Here is a 13,573-nt window from a genome sequence, read left to right as displayed (position 1 = left end):
GCCCAGTCAGAGTCCTGCCCTCAACCTGATTGAAATGCTGTGGCATGACCTTAAGAGAGCGATTCACACCAGACATCCCAAGAATATTGCTACACTGAAACAGTTTTGTGAAGAGGAGTGGTCCAAAATTACTCCAGATCGTTGTGCAGGTCTGATCTGCAACTACAGGAAACGTTTGGTTGACGTTATTGCTGCCAAAGGAGGGTCAACCAGTTATTAAGTCCAAAGGTTCACATACTTTTTCCTCCCTGCACTGTGAATGTTTACATGTTATGTGCAATTAAACCATGGCAACATCTAATGTTTGTGTAGTATTATGTTCAGCACACTGTGTTCTTCTATTGTTGTGACTTAGATGACGTTCAGAGCACATTTTATGCCCAATTCATGCAAAACTCCATGTAATCCCAAGGGGTTCACATACTTTTTCTTGCAACTGTATTGCCAAAAGTATTGTGACAAGTCACTGACAACCCTCCAAATCATTGGAGCCAGGTGTTCCAATCACCTCCATGGCCACAGGTGTATAAATAAAGCACCTAGGCATGCAGACTGCTTCTACAAACATTTGTGAAAGAATGGGTCACTCTCAGGAGCTCAGTGAATTAAAGCATGGCACCGTGATAGGTTGCCATGTGTGCAATAAGTCTATCCGTGAAATGTCCTTGCTACTAAATATTCCACGGTCAACTGTTAGTGGTTTTATAACAAAGTGGAAGCAACTGGGAACAACAGCAACTCAGCCATGAAGTGGTAGGCCACGGAAAATGAAAGAGTGGGGTCAGCACATGCTGAGGCGCACAGAAGTCGCCAACTGTCTACAGAGTCAATATAGCTAAAGACCTCCAAACTTCGTGTGACCTTCTGATTAGCACAACAGTGCATACAGAGCTTCATGGAATGGGTTTCCATGGCAGAGCAGCTGCATCGAAGTCTTACATCACAAACTGCAATGCAACGCATTGGATGTAGTGGTGTAAAGCACACTGCCACTAGACTCTAGAGCAGTAGAGACGTATTCTCTGGAGTGACAAATCACACTTCTCTGTCTGGCAATCCGATGGACGTGTCTGGGTTTGGTGGTTGCCAGGAGAACAGTACTTGCCTGACTGCATTGTGGCAAGTGTAAAGTTTGGTGGAGGGGGGATTATAGTGTGGGGTTGTTTTTCAGGGGTTGGGCTTGGCCCCTTAGTTCCAGCAAAGGAAACTCTTAAAGTGTCAGCATACCAAGACGTTTTGGAAAATTTCATGCTCTCAACCTTGTGGTAACTGTTTGGGGATGGCCCCTTCCTGTTCCAACATGACTGAGCACCAGTGCACAAAGCAAGGCCCATTAAGGCATGGATGAGTGAGTTTGGTCTGGAGGAACTTGACTAGCCTGCACAGAGTCCTGACCTCAAGCCAATAGAATACCTTTGGGATGAATTAGAGTGGTGAAACCGAGCCAGGCCTTCTCAGCCAACATCAGTGCCTTGTGGAATTGAATTGAGCTCTGTCATTTCAAAGCCATTGTTTCTAATTTTTAGGGACTCTTTAATGACTGGCATAGTACAACTGGATTGGCACAAGACTAATGTGGTGCCAATATTTAACAAGGGGTCAAAATTTTTACCAAGTAATTATAGACCTGTTAGTTTAACTTCTATATTTGGGAAGATACTGGAGAGTTTAATAAAAGACCACATAGATGATTTCCTGCTGGAAAAAAAACATTTAAGCAACAGACAGCATGGACTCATGAAAGAGAGAAATTATCAAACAAATCTGATTTCTTTTTATGAGGAGGTGAGCAAAACCTTGGACAGAGGGGTGGCGGTGGACATGGTATACTTGGATTTTGCAAAAGCATTTGACACAGTTTCCGACATGGCCAATGTGTAAGGTAAACTCTACAGGCTTGGAAAAATCGGTATGTAAATGGATAGAAAACTGGCTAAAAGATCGTATACAAAGAGTAGTGGTTAATGAGTCATACTCTGCATGATCTAGGGTTGTCATTGATGTACCCCAAGATTCAGTGTTGGGACCCTTACTTTTTAATATATTTATAAACAATATAGGGTCTGGGATTAAAAATACCATTTCAGCCTTTGCAGATGACACTAAGCTGTGCAGTGGAATAACGTCCTTACAGGATATCTCCAACTTACAAGCCAACCTCAATGCACTGTTTATTTGGGCAACTATGTGGCAAATGAGGTTTAATGTTGATAAATGTAAGGTTATGCACCTGGGGGCTAAGAATATGCATGCATCATACATACTAGGGGGGGGGGGTACAACTGGGGGAATCAATGGTGGAGAAAGATCTGGGAGTTCTGGTAGATCACAAGCTTAACAATGGCATGCAATGCCAAGCTGCTGGTTCTAAAGAAAGCAAAATCCTCTCTTGTATTAAAAGAGGTATAGACTCTAGAAAGAGAGATATCATTGTACCCCTGTACAAATCATTAGTAATACCTCAGCTGGAATATGCAGTTCAGTTTTGGGCACCAATTCACAAAAAGAACATTGGGGAACTGGAGAAAGTACAGAGAAGGGCAACCAGACTGATAAGAGGCATGGGGGAGCTCCACTATGAGGAAAGATTAAAGAAGAGGAGATTAAGGGGGGATATGATCAACATGTATAAATATATCAGTGGTTCATATAGTGAACTCGGTGTAGAGCTATTCACCCTGAGGTCATCACAGAGGACAAGGGGGCATTCTATACACTCTATGGGGTTTATTTACTAAAGCTGGAGAGTCCAAAATCAGACTCCCTTCTGCATAGAAACCAATCAGCTTCCAGGTTTCATTGCCAAAGCTTCATTGAACAAGCTGAGGTTAGAAGCAGATTGGTTTCTATGCAGAAGGGAGTCTGATTTTGGACTCTCCAGCTTTAGTAAATAAACCCCTATATGTCTGGAGGAAAATAAATTTAATCTCCAAATACGGAAAGGTTTCTTCACAGTAAGCGCTGTGAAAATGTGGAATAGACTCCCCCAAGAATTGATTCTGGCTTGCTCAGTGGATTGTTTTAACCAGGTCACCTATACCCCCTTCCTGCCCAGGCCAATTTTCAGCTTTCAGCGCTGTTGCACTTTCAATGACAATTGCGCAGTCATGCAACACTGTACCCATATTAAATTTTTATAATTTTTTGAGACAGATAGAGTTTCTTTTGGTGGTATTTAATAACCTCTGTTTTTTTTGCTAAACAAACCAAAAACAACTGAACATTTTTTTGAAAAAAGTTTTTTCTTAGTTTCCGTTATAAAATTTTGTAAATAAGTGATTTTTCTCCTTCACTGATGTGCGCTAATGAGGTTGCAGTGATGGGCACTGATAGGCTGCACTGATGGGCACTGATAGGAGGCACTGATGGGCATTGACAGGCATCACTGATGGGCACTGAAAGGCAGCACTCATATGGCACTGATAGGTGGCACTGACTGGCACTGATAGATGGCACTGACTGGCACTGATAGGTGGCACTGAAAGGCAGCTCAGATGGGGACTGATATGTGGCATTGATGTGCACTGGTAGGCACGGATATGTGGCATTGATGGGCACTGGCAGGTGGCACTGCTGGGGCTACACTGATCATCAGGGCACACTGATCATCAGTGCCCTGATGATCAGTGTACATGTCCCCTCTGAGGAATGCCGATTACCAGGTATCCTCTCCTCATGAGCTGTCAGCGTGACAGCTCGTAAAGAGAGAAATGCAGATAACCGGCATTTCCTTATCAAATGTGATCAGCTGTGATTGGACACAGTCCATCACATGACGGATGCAACAACATCAATGGCTCTTTCCATTGATCGGTGATCTGCTGTGTCTCAGGGACACAGCGCACCACCGATCGCCACGCTCCACACAGCGTGGTTACAGTGGGAGGACATCATATGACGTCCTCCTAGAACGAGAGAACAGCCTTCGGTCCATCATTTCCTTATATGGCGGGTGGGAGGCGGTTAAAAAAGGCCTGGATTCTACACAGAATATAACTGGATACTAACATTTATAGGTAAAGTTGATCCAGGGAATATCCGACTGCCTTCTCGGCGGATCAGGAAGGAATTTTTTCCTCTGCAGGAGCAAATTGGATCATACTTTGCTGGTTTTTTTTGCCTTCCTTTGGATCAACTGTGGGTGTTGGATTATAACTTTTTTTTTTTTTTAATGGTTGAACTGGATGAACTTCTGTCTTTTTTCAGCCAGACTACCTATGTAACATGAACACTACCTGAAACAATGCCACCTCACACAATGATGAACATTTGGTAACATCTGTGATAGGGAACACAGCAGAGCGTGTGATACTGGTCAACGCCTACCCAAGGATCACTAACCTCTTCTATATCGCTGCATGGCTTGCCTAACCAAGAAATCCTTGGTATGATCCAGATACCGAACAGCTTAAATTAAAAGGCCAATCCAGCTAACCTTTGGTTCTTGGAAGACACAAATACCTAGTCCTCAACATTGCATCCTATAAAATAAAGTACTAGAAAATTTTTATCCTCCTCAGAGAATTCACTGCCTACTCCACCTACCAAACTGAACCATTCCTCCCACACCGAGGAGAAAACCAACAGTCAACAAAATAGAAACTTTGAAATTGGCACCTCTATAATGCACAGGTAACAAAGGTGGATCCAATATCTGTTTTCGCTAAGAGGGCCCCCCCATCCATAACAGCCAAAGGAAGTATACGAAACTGAATAAAACTCAAGGTCACTGGTTTAGTTAACCGACCCACCCTTTTGCTAAGATAGATGGTGAATCAGGCAGAATTTGTTAGGTTCTCTCTTGGGAATGATACCCAAAGGAGAAACCAAACCGCACAATGGAGAGTCCAAAACGGAGCAGCCATGTGCCCCAACTCAATTTCCTTGAACAGCTTAGTCAAAAAAAATCTGGATGTAATACTTTTGAGGCAAACTGAGACTGGCGCTAAGCTGCCGGTTTGGTTGAATTTTTCTTGTCTGTAGGTTCTGCACATGGGAGAAAAAAACCTTTTTTTTGTCAGTCTTGGCTTTGCTGTAGTAGGAAATAATCACTGTACAGATGCACCACTTCCCAGGCAGATTCAAGGCAACCCCCTGCATGTCATTTAAAGAAATTCATGTTTTAAGGTTTCAATAAAAGCTTTATTAAATTGCTGCTCCTCACCAAATGGATTTTTAAAAATGTTTTGTCTTAAGACATGTTCCTCAGGACACTGCCCAGCTCCCACCCCCCATGTCTTTTTAATATTCTGAGTCATAGATTCAATTTCAAGTAAATACACAGACAAAAGCATGCACTTGATGTGTCAAACTTCTGTAGTCTTATCACAAATATTTAGTAGAAGGAGAAATGAAGACGATAAAAAAGAACTTGTGATGGATTGTGGGGTATGCATCATGAGCTAAAAACATTCAAACGTGATGCTTGAGTGACTGTACAGTGGCTATGGACACTAGACCTTTCGGAAATCATCTGTTTAATCATTTAAAATGGCTTATAGATTATCATTAATCATTATACATTTAATTTTTGAAACCAACCATTGAAAAATAATTGACGGCATTGTGGAATTCAGTCAGACCACACTCTTACGGTGAACAAAAGAAGTGTTTAATCACATCATACATGTACAGGTGAAACTCGAAAAATTAGAATATCGTGCAAAAGTTCATTTATTTCAGTAATGCAACTTAACCATTAGCCGCCCGGCCTATAGCCGTTTGGCGGCCGCAAAAATGGTTTAGCTTTCCGGGGTGTACCCAATTTGGCGTCCTCCCGCACATGTGCAGTTCGCGCAGTTTCAGAGCCGCGCAGTTGCAGAGCCGCACAGTGGCGTGATCTGTCACCGGCCGTGTACCTCGGACACGGCTGATGACAGATCTGAGCACCGGCCCCCGTTTCTGGTACCATGTGACCTGCTGTGACCAATCACAGCAGGTCACATGACAGTTGTATACAATGGATGGCTTCATTCATGCCATCCACTGTATACTAGTGCCTAGCTGTGAATGGTCACAGCAGGTCACATGCACATGTCATGTGATTAGCTATGGCCAAATCACAGCTAAGCACAAAAAAAAAAAACCTGAATGAATCAATGTCATTCAGGTAAATGCTTGCTTATAGCAAAGTAATTATTTGCTATAAGCAAATTGTGTAAAAAAAAAAAAATACTGATCACTTCCTCAAAGTAGTATAATGTTACTATGGTAACATTGTACTACTTTGGTCATAGTAAAATATGAAAAAAAAAATCTTAAAAAATGTAATAAAAAATTAAAAATAATAATAATAAAAAAATAATATATATATATTTTTTTTTCATACTGTCACCAGTCAGTGTCCCTGTTCACTGCCATGCCAGTTATATGATGATGCTGTACTGCACTGGTGACAGTATGTAAAAAAAAAATAGTGAAAATAATTTTTTAAATTTTTTCATTTTCTGAAAAATGACAAAAAAAATACAACTTCAAAAAACTCGCCATGCCTCTTATGAAGTACGTCGGACTGTCTACTTTACAAAAAGGGGTCATTTGGGGGATATCTGTACTGTTCTGACATTCTTGGACCTCAAGAAATTAGATTGGCTGTCAGTACTTCAGGATTGATCAATTTTCAGATCTATACCATAGTTTGTGAACTCTATAACTTTCCTACAAACTAAATAATACATCCTAATTTTGGTTATTTTCACCAAAGACATGTAGCAGAATACATCTTGGCCTAAATTTATGAAGAACAGTTATTTATTTGTAAACTTTTATAACAGAAACAAAGAAAAATGTGTTTTTTTTCAAAATTTTTGGTCTTTTTTTGTTAATTAAGCAAAAAATAAAAACCCAGGCGGTGATTAAATACCACCAAAAGAAAGCTCTAGTTGTGTGAAGAAAATGATAAATTTTAGTTTGGGTACAATGTTGTATGACCGCGCAATTGTCATTCAAAGTGTGAGAGTGCTGAAACCTGAAAAATGGCCTGGGCAGGAAGGTGTAAAATTTCCCGGTATTGAATTGGTTAAATGAAAGTCCAAAAATTTTGAAAAGGTGTTTTTCTGATAAAATTTCAAATAAATAATATTTCATCATAAATCTTAGCCAAAATTTATTCAGTCATCTTTTTAGTAAAAAAAAGAACCCAATTTAGTTTATAACCAAAAATATAAAAAAATTTTTTTACAGTTTTATATTATTATTTTCTTCTACATACTGTCACCCTAGCAGTACATTGTCACCATGGTGACACTGTACTACTTGTGTGGGGTGATGAAGATTTTTATTTTTTTTATTTTACACTGATTGCTTTTACACTTATAAATGCTATAAAAGCAATAATTTCTCATTCTCTCTGGCTGCATTCCTGCAGCCATTGAGAACTGCTGTGTGAGCTGTGATTGGTCACAGCTTGTCACATGGTACAAGGCTGTTGTGAATAGCCTTGTACTATGTGACCTCTGTGATCATTCACAGATTTCACACGTAGTAAGCAATGATGTCAGAAGTGACACCTTGCTTACTACTCTGCATGTGCACTGGATTGCGGTGCTGTGCGCTCCCAGGGAGCGCGCACAGTCCAAAATGGTGGGCGCCATTTTATATACAGCGGCTTAAATACAGCGTTTTTATACAGCGGCTGGATAGCAAGTAGTTAAATTACATTAAAGTCATTTTTACCCCATAATCATAATAATACCTGACTAAACTTCATTTCAGTTGTTTAAGCATTCAATTAGGGTCCTTTCATAATCAGTATTCACAGTTTTTTATACTTTCACATGCTCATGGTTGTATGTTTTTCGACCAATCTCCTTAATACCTCATATCATTTCAACTTCAATTCACACAAAAAATAACTTCTCTATTAAGCCTATTTGTAAGCATTGGTAAAACACAACTTGAACGATATATATACAGCAGGGGCGGACTGACCATTTGGAAACTCGGGCACTGCCCGAGGGCCTGGGGTCAGTAGCGGGCCCGATGAGATGCCCCTGGTACCTTTTTCATAGGGTTTTTTGAGTTTGGGCAAGGACACAGGGGCCCCATGGTCCCCTATTGCTCCGGGGACCCCATGAGTTGTCAGTCCGCTCCTGATATACAGTTGTGTTCAAAATAATAGCAGTGTGTTGAAAAAAGTGAATAAAGCTCAAAATCCTTCTAATAGCTTTTATTTCCATACACACAAATGCATTGGGAACACTACACATTCTATTCCAAATCAAAACATGAAGAAAAATATATCAAATTTGTATTGTTCCTCTAAAAAAATTGAAGAAAAGTGAATATTAGACTGTTCTAAAAATAGCAATGTTTGTATTCCTCTTTACAAACTCAAACATTCACTATATAAACTGAAAAATGTTCGAAGATTTTTTTTTTCCTTTGAATCACTTAATGAATATTTAGTTGTATAAGCACTGTTTCTGAGAACTGCTGTACATCTGTGTTGCATGGAGTCAACCAACTTCTGGCACCTGTGAACAGGTATTCCAGCCCAGGATGATTGGACTACATTCCACAGTTCTTCTCTATTTCTTGGTTTTGCCTCAGAAACTGCATTTTTGATGTCACCCCACAAGTTTTCTATTGGATTAAGATCCGGGGATTGGGCTGGCCACTCCATAACGTCAATCTTGTTGGTCTGGAACCAAGAAGTTGCAGGTTTACTATTGTGTTTGGGGTCGTTGTCTTGTTGGAACACCCATTTCAAGGGCATTTCCTCTTCAGCATAAGGCAGCATGACCTCTTCAAGTATTCTGATGTATTCAAACTGATCCATGATCCCTGGTATGCGATAAATAGGCCCAACACCGTAGTATGAGAAACATCCCCATATCATGATGCTTGTGCAACCATGCTTCACTGTCTTCACAGTGTACTGTGGCTTGAATTCAGTGTTTGGGAGTCGTCTGACAAACTGTCTCTTGCCACTAGACCCAAAAAGAACAATCTTACTTTCATCAGTCCACAAAATGTTGCGCCATTTCTCTTTAGGCCAGTCACTGTGCTCTTTGGCAAATTGTAACCTCTTCAGCACGTCTTTTTTTCAACAGTGGGACTTTGCGGGGGCTTCTTGCAGATAGCTTGGCTTCACATAGGTGTCTTTTAATTGTAACAGTACTCACAGGTAACTTTAGACCTTCTTTGATCTTCCTGGAGCTGATTGTTGGCTGAGTCCTTGCCATTTTGGCTATTCTTCTATCTATTCGAATGGTAGTTTTTCGCTTTCTTCCACGTCTTTCAGGTTTTGGTTGCCATTTTGAAGCATTTGCGTTCATTTTAGCTGAGCAGCCTATCATTTTCTGCACTTCTTTATATGTTTTTCCCTCTCCAATCAACTTTTTAATCAAGGTACGCTGTTCTTCTGAACAATGTCTGGAACGACTCATTTTCCTCAGAATTGCAGAGAGAAATGCACTGTAACCAGCATGCACAACATTTGCTGCCTTCCTTCCTTAAATAAGGGCAATAATTGCCACCTGTTTTTCAAAGAATGAATGACCTCACTAATAGAACTCCACACTGCTATTATTTTGAACATGCCCCTTTCAATTAGTGATTCAATTACACAGAATCAGTAGCATGCATGTCATGACTGTTGGGTCTGTTGGATTTCTATTACTCTACTATACCTGCTAGTAAATTATTTGCCATTAGAAAAATCATTTCTATCAAAAACAGTGATTGGTCAGGTTAGTGATGTCTGACTGCTATTATTTTGAACACAACTGTATATCACTGTCAGTGTTATTTCATTGTCCCTCATGAATCAATGTAACAAGTTACCACACAGGACTATCACCCCTTAAGGAATAACACTAGCTTCAATAAAGCAATAAAATAACACTTCACAAGTTAAGATAATAAGATAATAAAAATAGAACTTTCAGCAGATAGAAGAGGTGTTGAATTATTGAGCCTGCACCTCATGTACAGCCTCCTTACAGACCAGACCCCAACAAGATGGTTAATTGTATTAAGTAACACATGAGGAGCATTTAAGTAAGTAGAGGATAAGAGAGGGAAGATAATTGTGTGTAGAATGTATGTTTTCTTTTTTCTTTATAATGTTGCCTGGAGCTCCCGCCGGCTGGAGATCGAGGTATAAAAGCCTTGTCAATCGGTTTCATTATAACAATTTTATTAAGTAATAGAAATGAAGTTGAATACATGCCTGGTTTGGTCAGATGCTTGGTGCCTAGGAGCAAAAACATCCTGATCTGGATGTACTGTATATATTGTGGAATGAAAATATTAATCCTATTAGCTAAAATTTTAGTTCATAATTCAAGATCATTGTTGATAAGGGAAATGAGGCAGCAATTTGAGCAAATTCTGATAGGAATCTAATATTGTAGTTTTGCTCTACTTGGGAATATGTTTTAGATTTATCCAAGGATTTCACTGATACAAGGATAGATGTAAATTTATATTATGATGGGTGCTGTCTCTTGAGCCCTTACATGGGAGTTAATGATTTTGACAGAAGACAGGGAAACAACAAAAAGGCAGATACTTAAGACCCTTTTCACACAGGTGTGATTTGTTCAGTCACATTTTTTCAAAGAAAAAAAGGGATGGTTTTACAGGTTTCAGTTCAGTTTACATCAATTTTTACAACCACCCTTCTAGCATCCTTAAAGGATAAAATAAAAAAATTAAACCATGCAAATTGCATTAAATACACAAAGCAGTTAACACTAAATGAGGATATCTTCTCTCTTCAACATACATATAAATAACAGGTGTTGCGCTAATATATAAATCAATTGCAGTGACATAAATACCATAAATGAATGACAGGTGTAAATTATCCAATAAATTCATAAAAGTAACATAAATTAGCAATAAAAATGATAAATAATTCATATATATACAAACATAAACAATAAATAAAGTGCTCCAACGTGAACCCCAATAATAAAAATATTGTGCAAAAGTTCCTTAAAGGGGATGAAAGCAGTCTCACTTTATAATAAAAGATGCGACTCAGCGAGTGCTTAAAGATGGAGCAGCTTGTACACTAAAAAGGAATCCATTAAAACTGTCCAAATCAAATGTAAAACACATAGTGCAGCGCTAAAATTATATAAAACTCTAAATCCAAGTAAAGACAAAAATATAAATATAAATGCCTGAGGCTGAAAATTCGTGATAAACATTACTAGTAAAGCCTTTAAAACATAAAGTAAAAACAATATATATTCAATGTCCAATCAGAACATGCACTAAAAAGAATAAATGAACAAATATTCAGTAAAGGTGCAGGAAATTATATAGGATAGGTGACTCTGATAATCCCAGTGAATCATATAATCCGGAGATGTGCAGGAGAATAGTAAAATTGCACACTCACCAGATGCGCAATTTACATGTGCAATTATATCCTCAATAAACCAGAGGTCCCCTCTGTCCTGGAAAGGATGCAGCCTGGGATGGATAACCTCTTCCGTGGGTATTGGCAGTAGGATGTCACCTCTAGAGGTCCCTTTAAAGGTAAGCTGCGATGGGGGTCTGCTGTAGATCTCTTTCCTGTTTACAGACTTAAGGAATGCAGGATTGTGGTGTACAATGGCCCTAAAACTCTATATAATGCAGTACATAAAAACTTACCCTGGGTCAGCAGTTTTTAAATTTTCCACATAATATGTGCATTCTTTCTTTTTAATTTTTTCTGAAATCCAGGAGCATATATTTCCCTGCAATAAATAAGTATTACTCCAATGTGCTTAACACAATCTATGTTATTTTGTTTGCTTATATAAATACTGGTTTTGAATATATATATATATATATATATATATATATATATATATATATACAGTATATATATATATATATAGTTGTATAGTAATTTGCTTAACTCGAATTGTGGTAAATATTTTGTTTTCTCATATAAATACTGATTTTAAGTACTTTTTTTATTTTATGCAGGAACATAAAGAAATCTATATATAAGGTGACATACCTTGAAGGGCTTCCTGGTGGCCCAATTCCCAGGTAGCACTAGTATGGGAATAGTAATTACAATCTCCAAGTCATGCTTGGCCACAGACCCCCTGCCCTCCCCCACCTTACTATTCTAAACTTAGGCCATCCATTACAAGTTTGGACAAATAGTAATGGGTAAAAGGTGGGTAACCATGTGCAGGGCTGTTGAGGGGCTCTTTAAGGTTTGTCATCCTAACTACAAACATATACAGAAATGCAAAAATAAAATTTCCTTAAATGCATAGTACATATAAAGCCAAAGTTTTTTTAAATTTAAGAGTTGGGAGGTAAAAACTCCTTTCACTTTTTTTTGCTTTCTCTCTGTGTCCCTGTTGGGAAAAGTTGCCTTCAGTTACTGTCTTGGAGGAAGCAAGACTAGAGGTATAGAAATTACATATTAGGTGTTATTATTGCAGTCATTGGTTCTTACTACAGGTTATTATTTTTTTTATTGTTTGCACTTTAGATTTTTGCATTTATTAATTAACAAGCTTGCCATTGACATATTCCAGGGCAAGCTGATCATCTGGGTAGAATCAGGTGCTGTAACAAATATCTCATAGCTTAAAGTTACCAGAATGTTAGAATGAATTCCAGGGAAACCTACTGACCATGTCCACTTTTAAACCACACTCACAAATCACCTCTCCATTTGTAATCACACCCAAAAGTCACACCTCCATTTTTAACACACCCTGCAACACTTGGGGGCGATAAACATAAAAAATATGGCACATATAGTGGTGCACTGCATTGAATTGTGGGTTAGGCCAGATTGCAATGACATTGAAAGGGCCTTGCAAGTGGGTACATGCATTTTGCATTATTTACTGTTGTTTGCTGGGATGCTAGAGACACCTGTTTCAGGGGAACAGACCCCTCAAAACTGGGAAGGTCCCCAGCAAACAGCATCAGGTGGCATTCTTACCATAGCTGTCTTGGAGACCACTGAGTGGCAGTGTTGCTATATGAAAGTCTTTTAGTGTATTTTCCTATAGCTTACAGGCATTCCACTATTTATAAAGGTACACCTGATACTCCTGCATGTACTGGATTTTTATTAGCTTTGTATAATATGACTCTCTCATGTACATTCTGTAGCTCTTCCCACAATTTTTTGCAGTTCCACACTTGCATGTGTAGCACTATCTTCAAAGGAGCCACTGGATTTAACTGGTTCTTCCCAAAACAGTGCAAAGGCCACTGTTCACACAGGCAATAGCCCATTCACTCTAGCTCCACTAAACAGTCTAGGGCAGGGGTGTTAATCTTCATCTCATTGCGGGCCGTATCAACATTATGTGCCGGTTGTCTCTGTAAGACTAGATGTCCAGAGCACCCCACCCACCATTACATCAGATGTCAAGAATTACACACCCTCTATAACATCACTGTGCACCCCCTTTAGAGGCAGAGCTGGAAAGCAGAAAGTGCAAGGTCTGGAGGAGGACCAGAGAAGGAGTGGAGTCAGTTACCAGAGTCTGCTTAATGCTGAGACCAGGGGAAGCAGAGTTGAGGTTGTGCTGCAGCTTCACTGAAAGGTACAGAATTTGGAGGAGTTCTACTCTCATTTCTGCTGCCA

The 13,573-nt window shown here is 39.2% G+C and overlaps 1 protein-coding gene across 5 annotated transcripts in view; it reads right to left on the bottom strand.

Moving 5' to 3' along the window:
- TRPM2 (transient receptor potential cation channel subfamily M member 2) overlaps positions 1 to 13,573 on the bottom strand; it is a 211,715-nt gene that overhangs the window by 171,915 nt on the left and 26,227 nt on the right. For 4 of the 5 annotated variants that reach the window (XR_016311706.1, XM_089670093.1, XM_089670113.1 and 1 more), the window contains exon 3: positions 11,614 to 11,699. The exons of the other annotated variant lie outside the window; for it this stretch is intronic. Coding sequence is in view for 3 of the 4 variants with exons in the window: in XM_089670093.1 (XP_089526219.1) it covers positions 11,614 to 11,699 (86 nt within the window). In the remaining variant the exon portion in view is untranslated. The remainder of the gene's footprint in view (positions 1 to 11,613; positions 11,700 to 13,573) is intronic. 5 annotated transcript variants of the gene reach the window in all.

This window comes from Staurois parvus, unplaced genomic scaffold, assembly GCF_062004578.1.
Source record: "Staurois parvus isolate SC_StPar_1 unplaced genomic scaffold, SC_StPar_1.0 ptg000011l, whole genome shotgun sequence".
NCBI classification, from domain to species: domain Eukaryota; kingdom Metazoa; phylum Chordata; class Amphibia; order Anura; family Ranidae; genus Staurois; species Staurois parvus.
The sequence above is the reverse complement of the archived record's forward strand: the minus strand, read 5'-3'. Positions and strand labels throughout refer to the sequence as shown.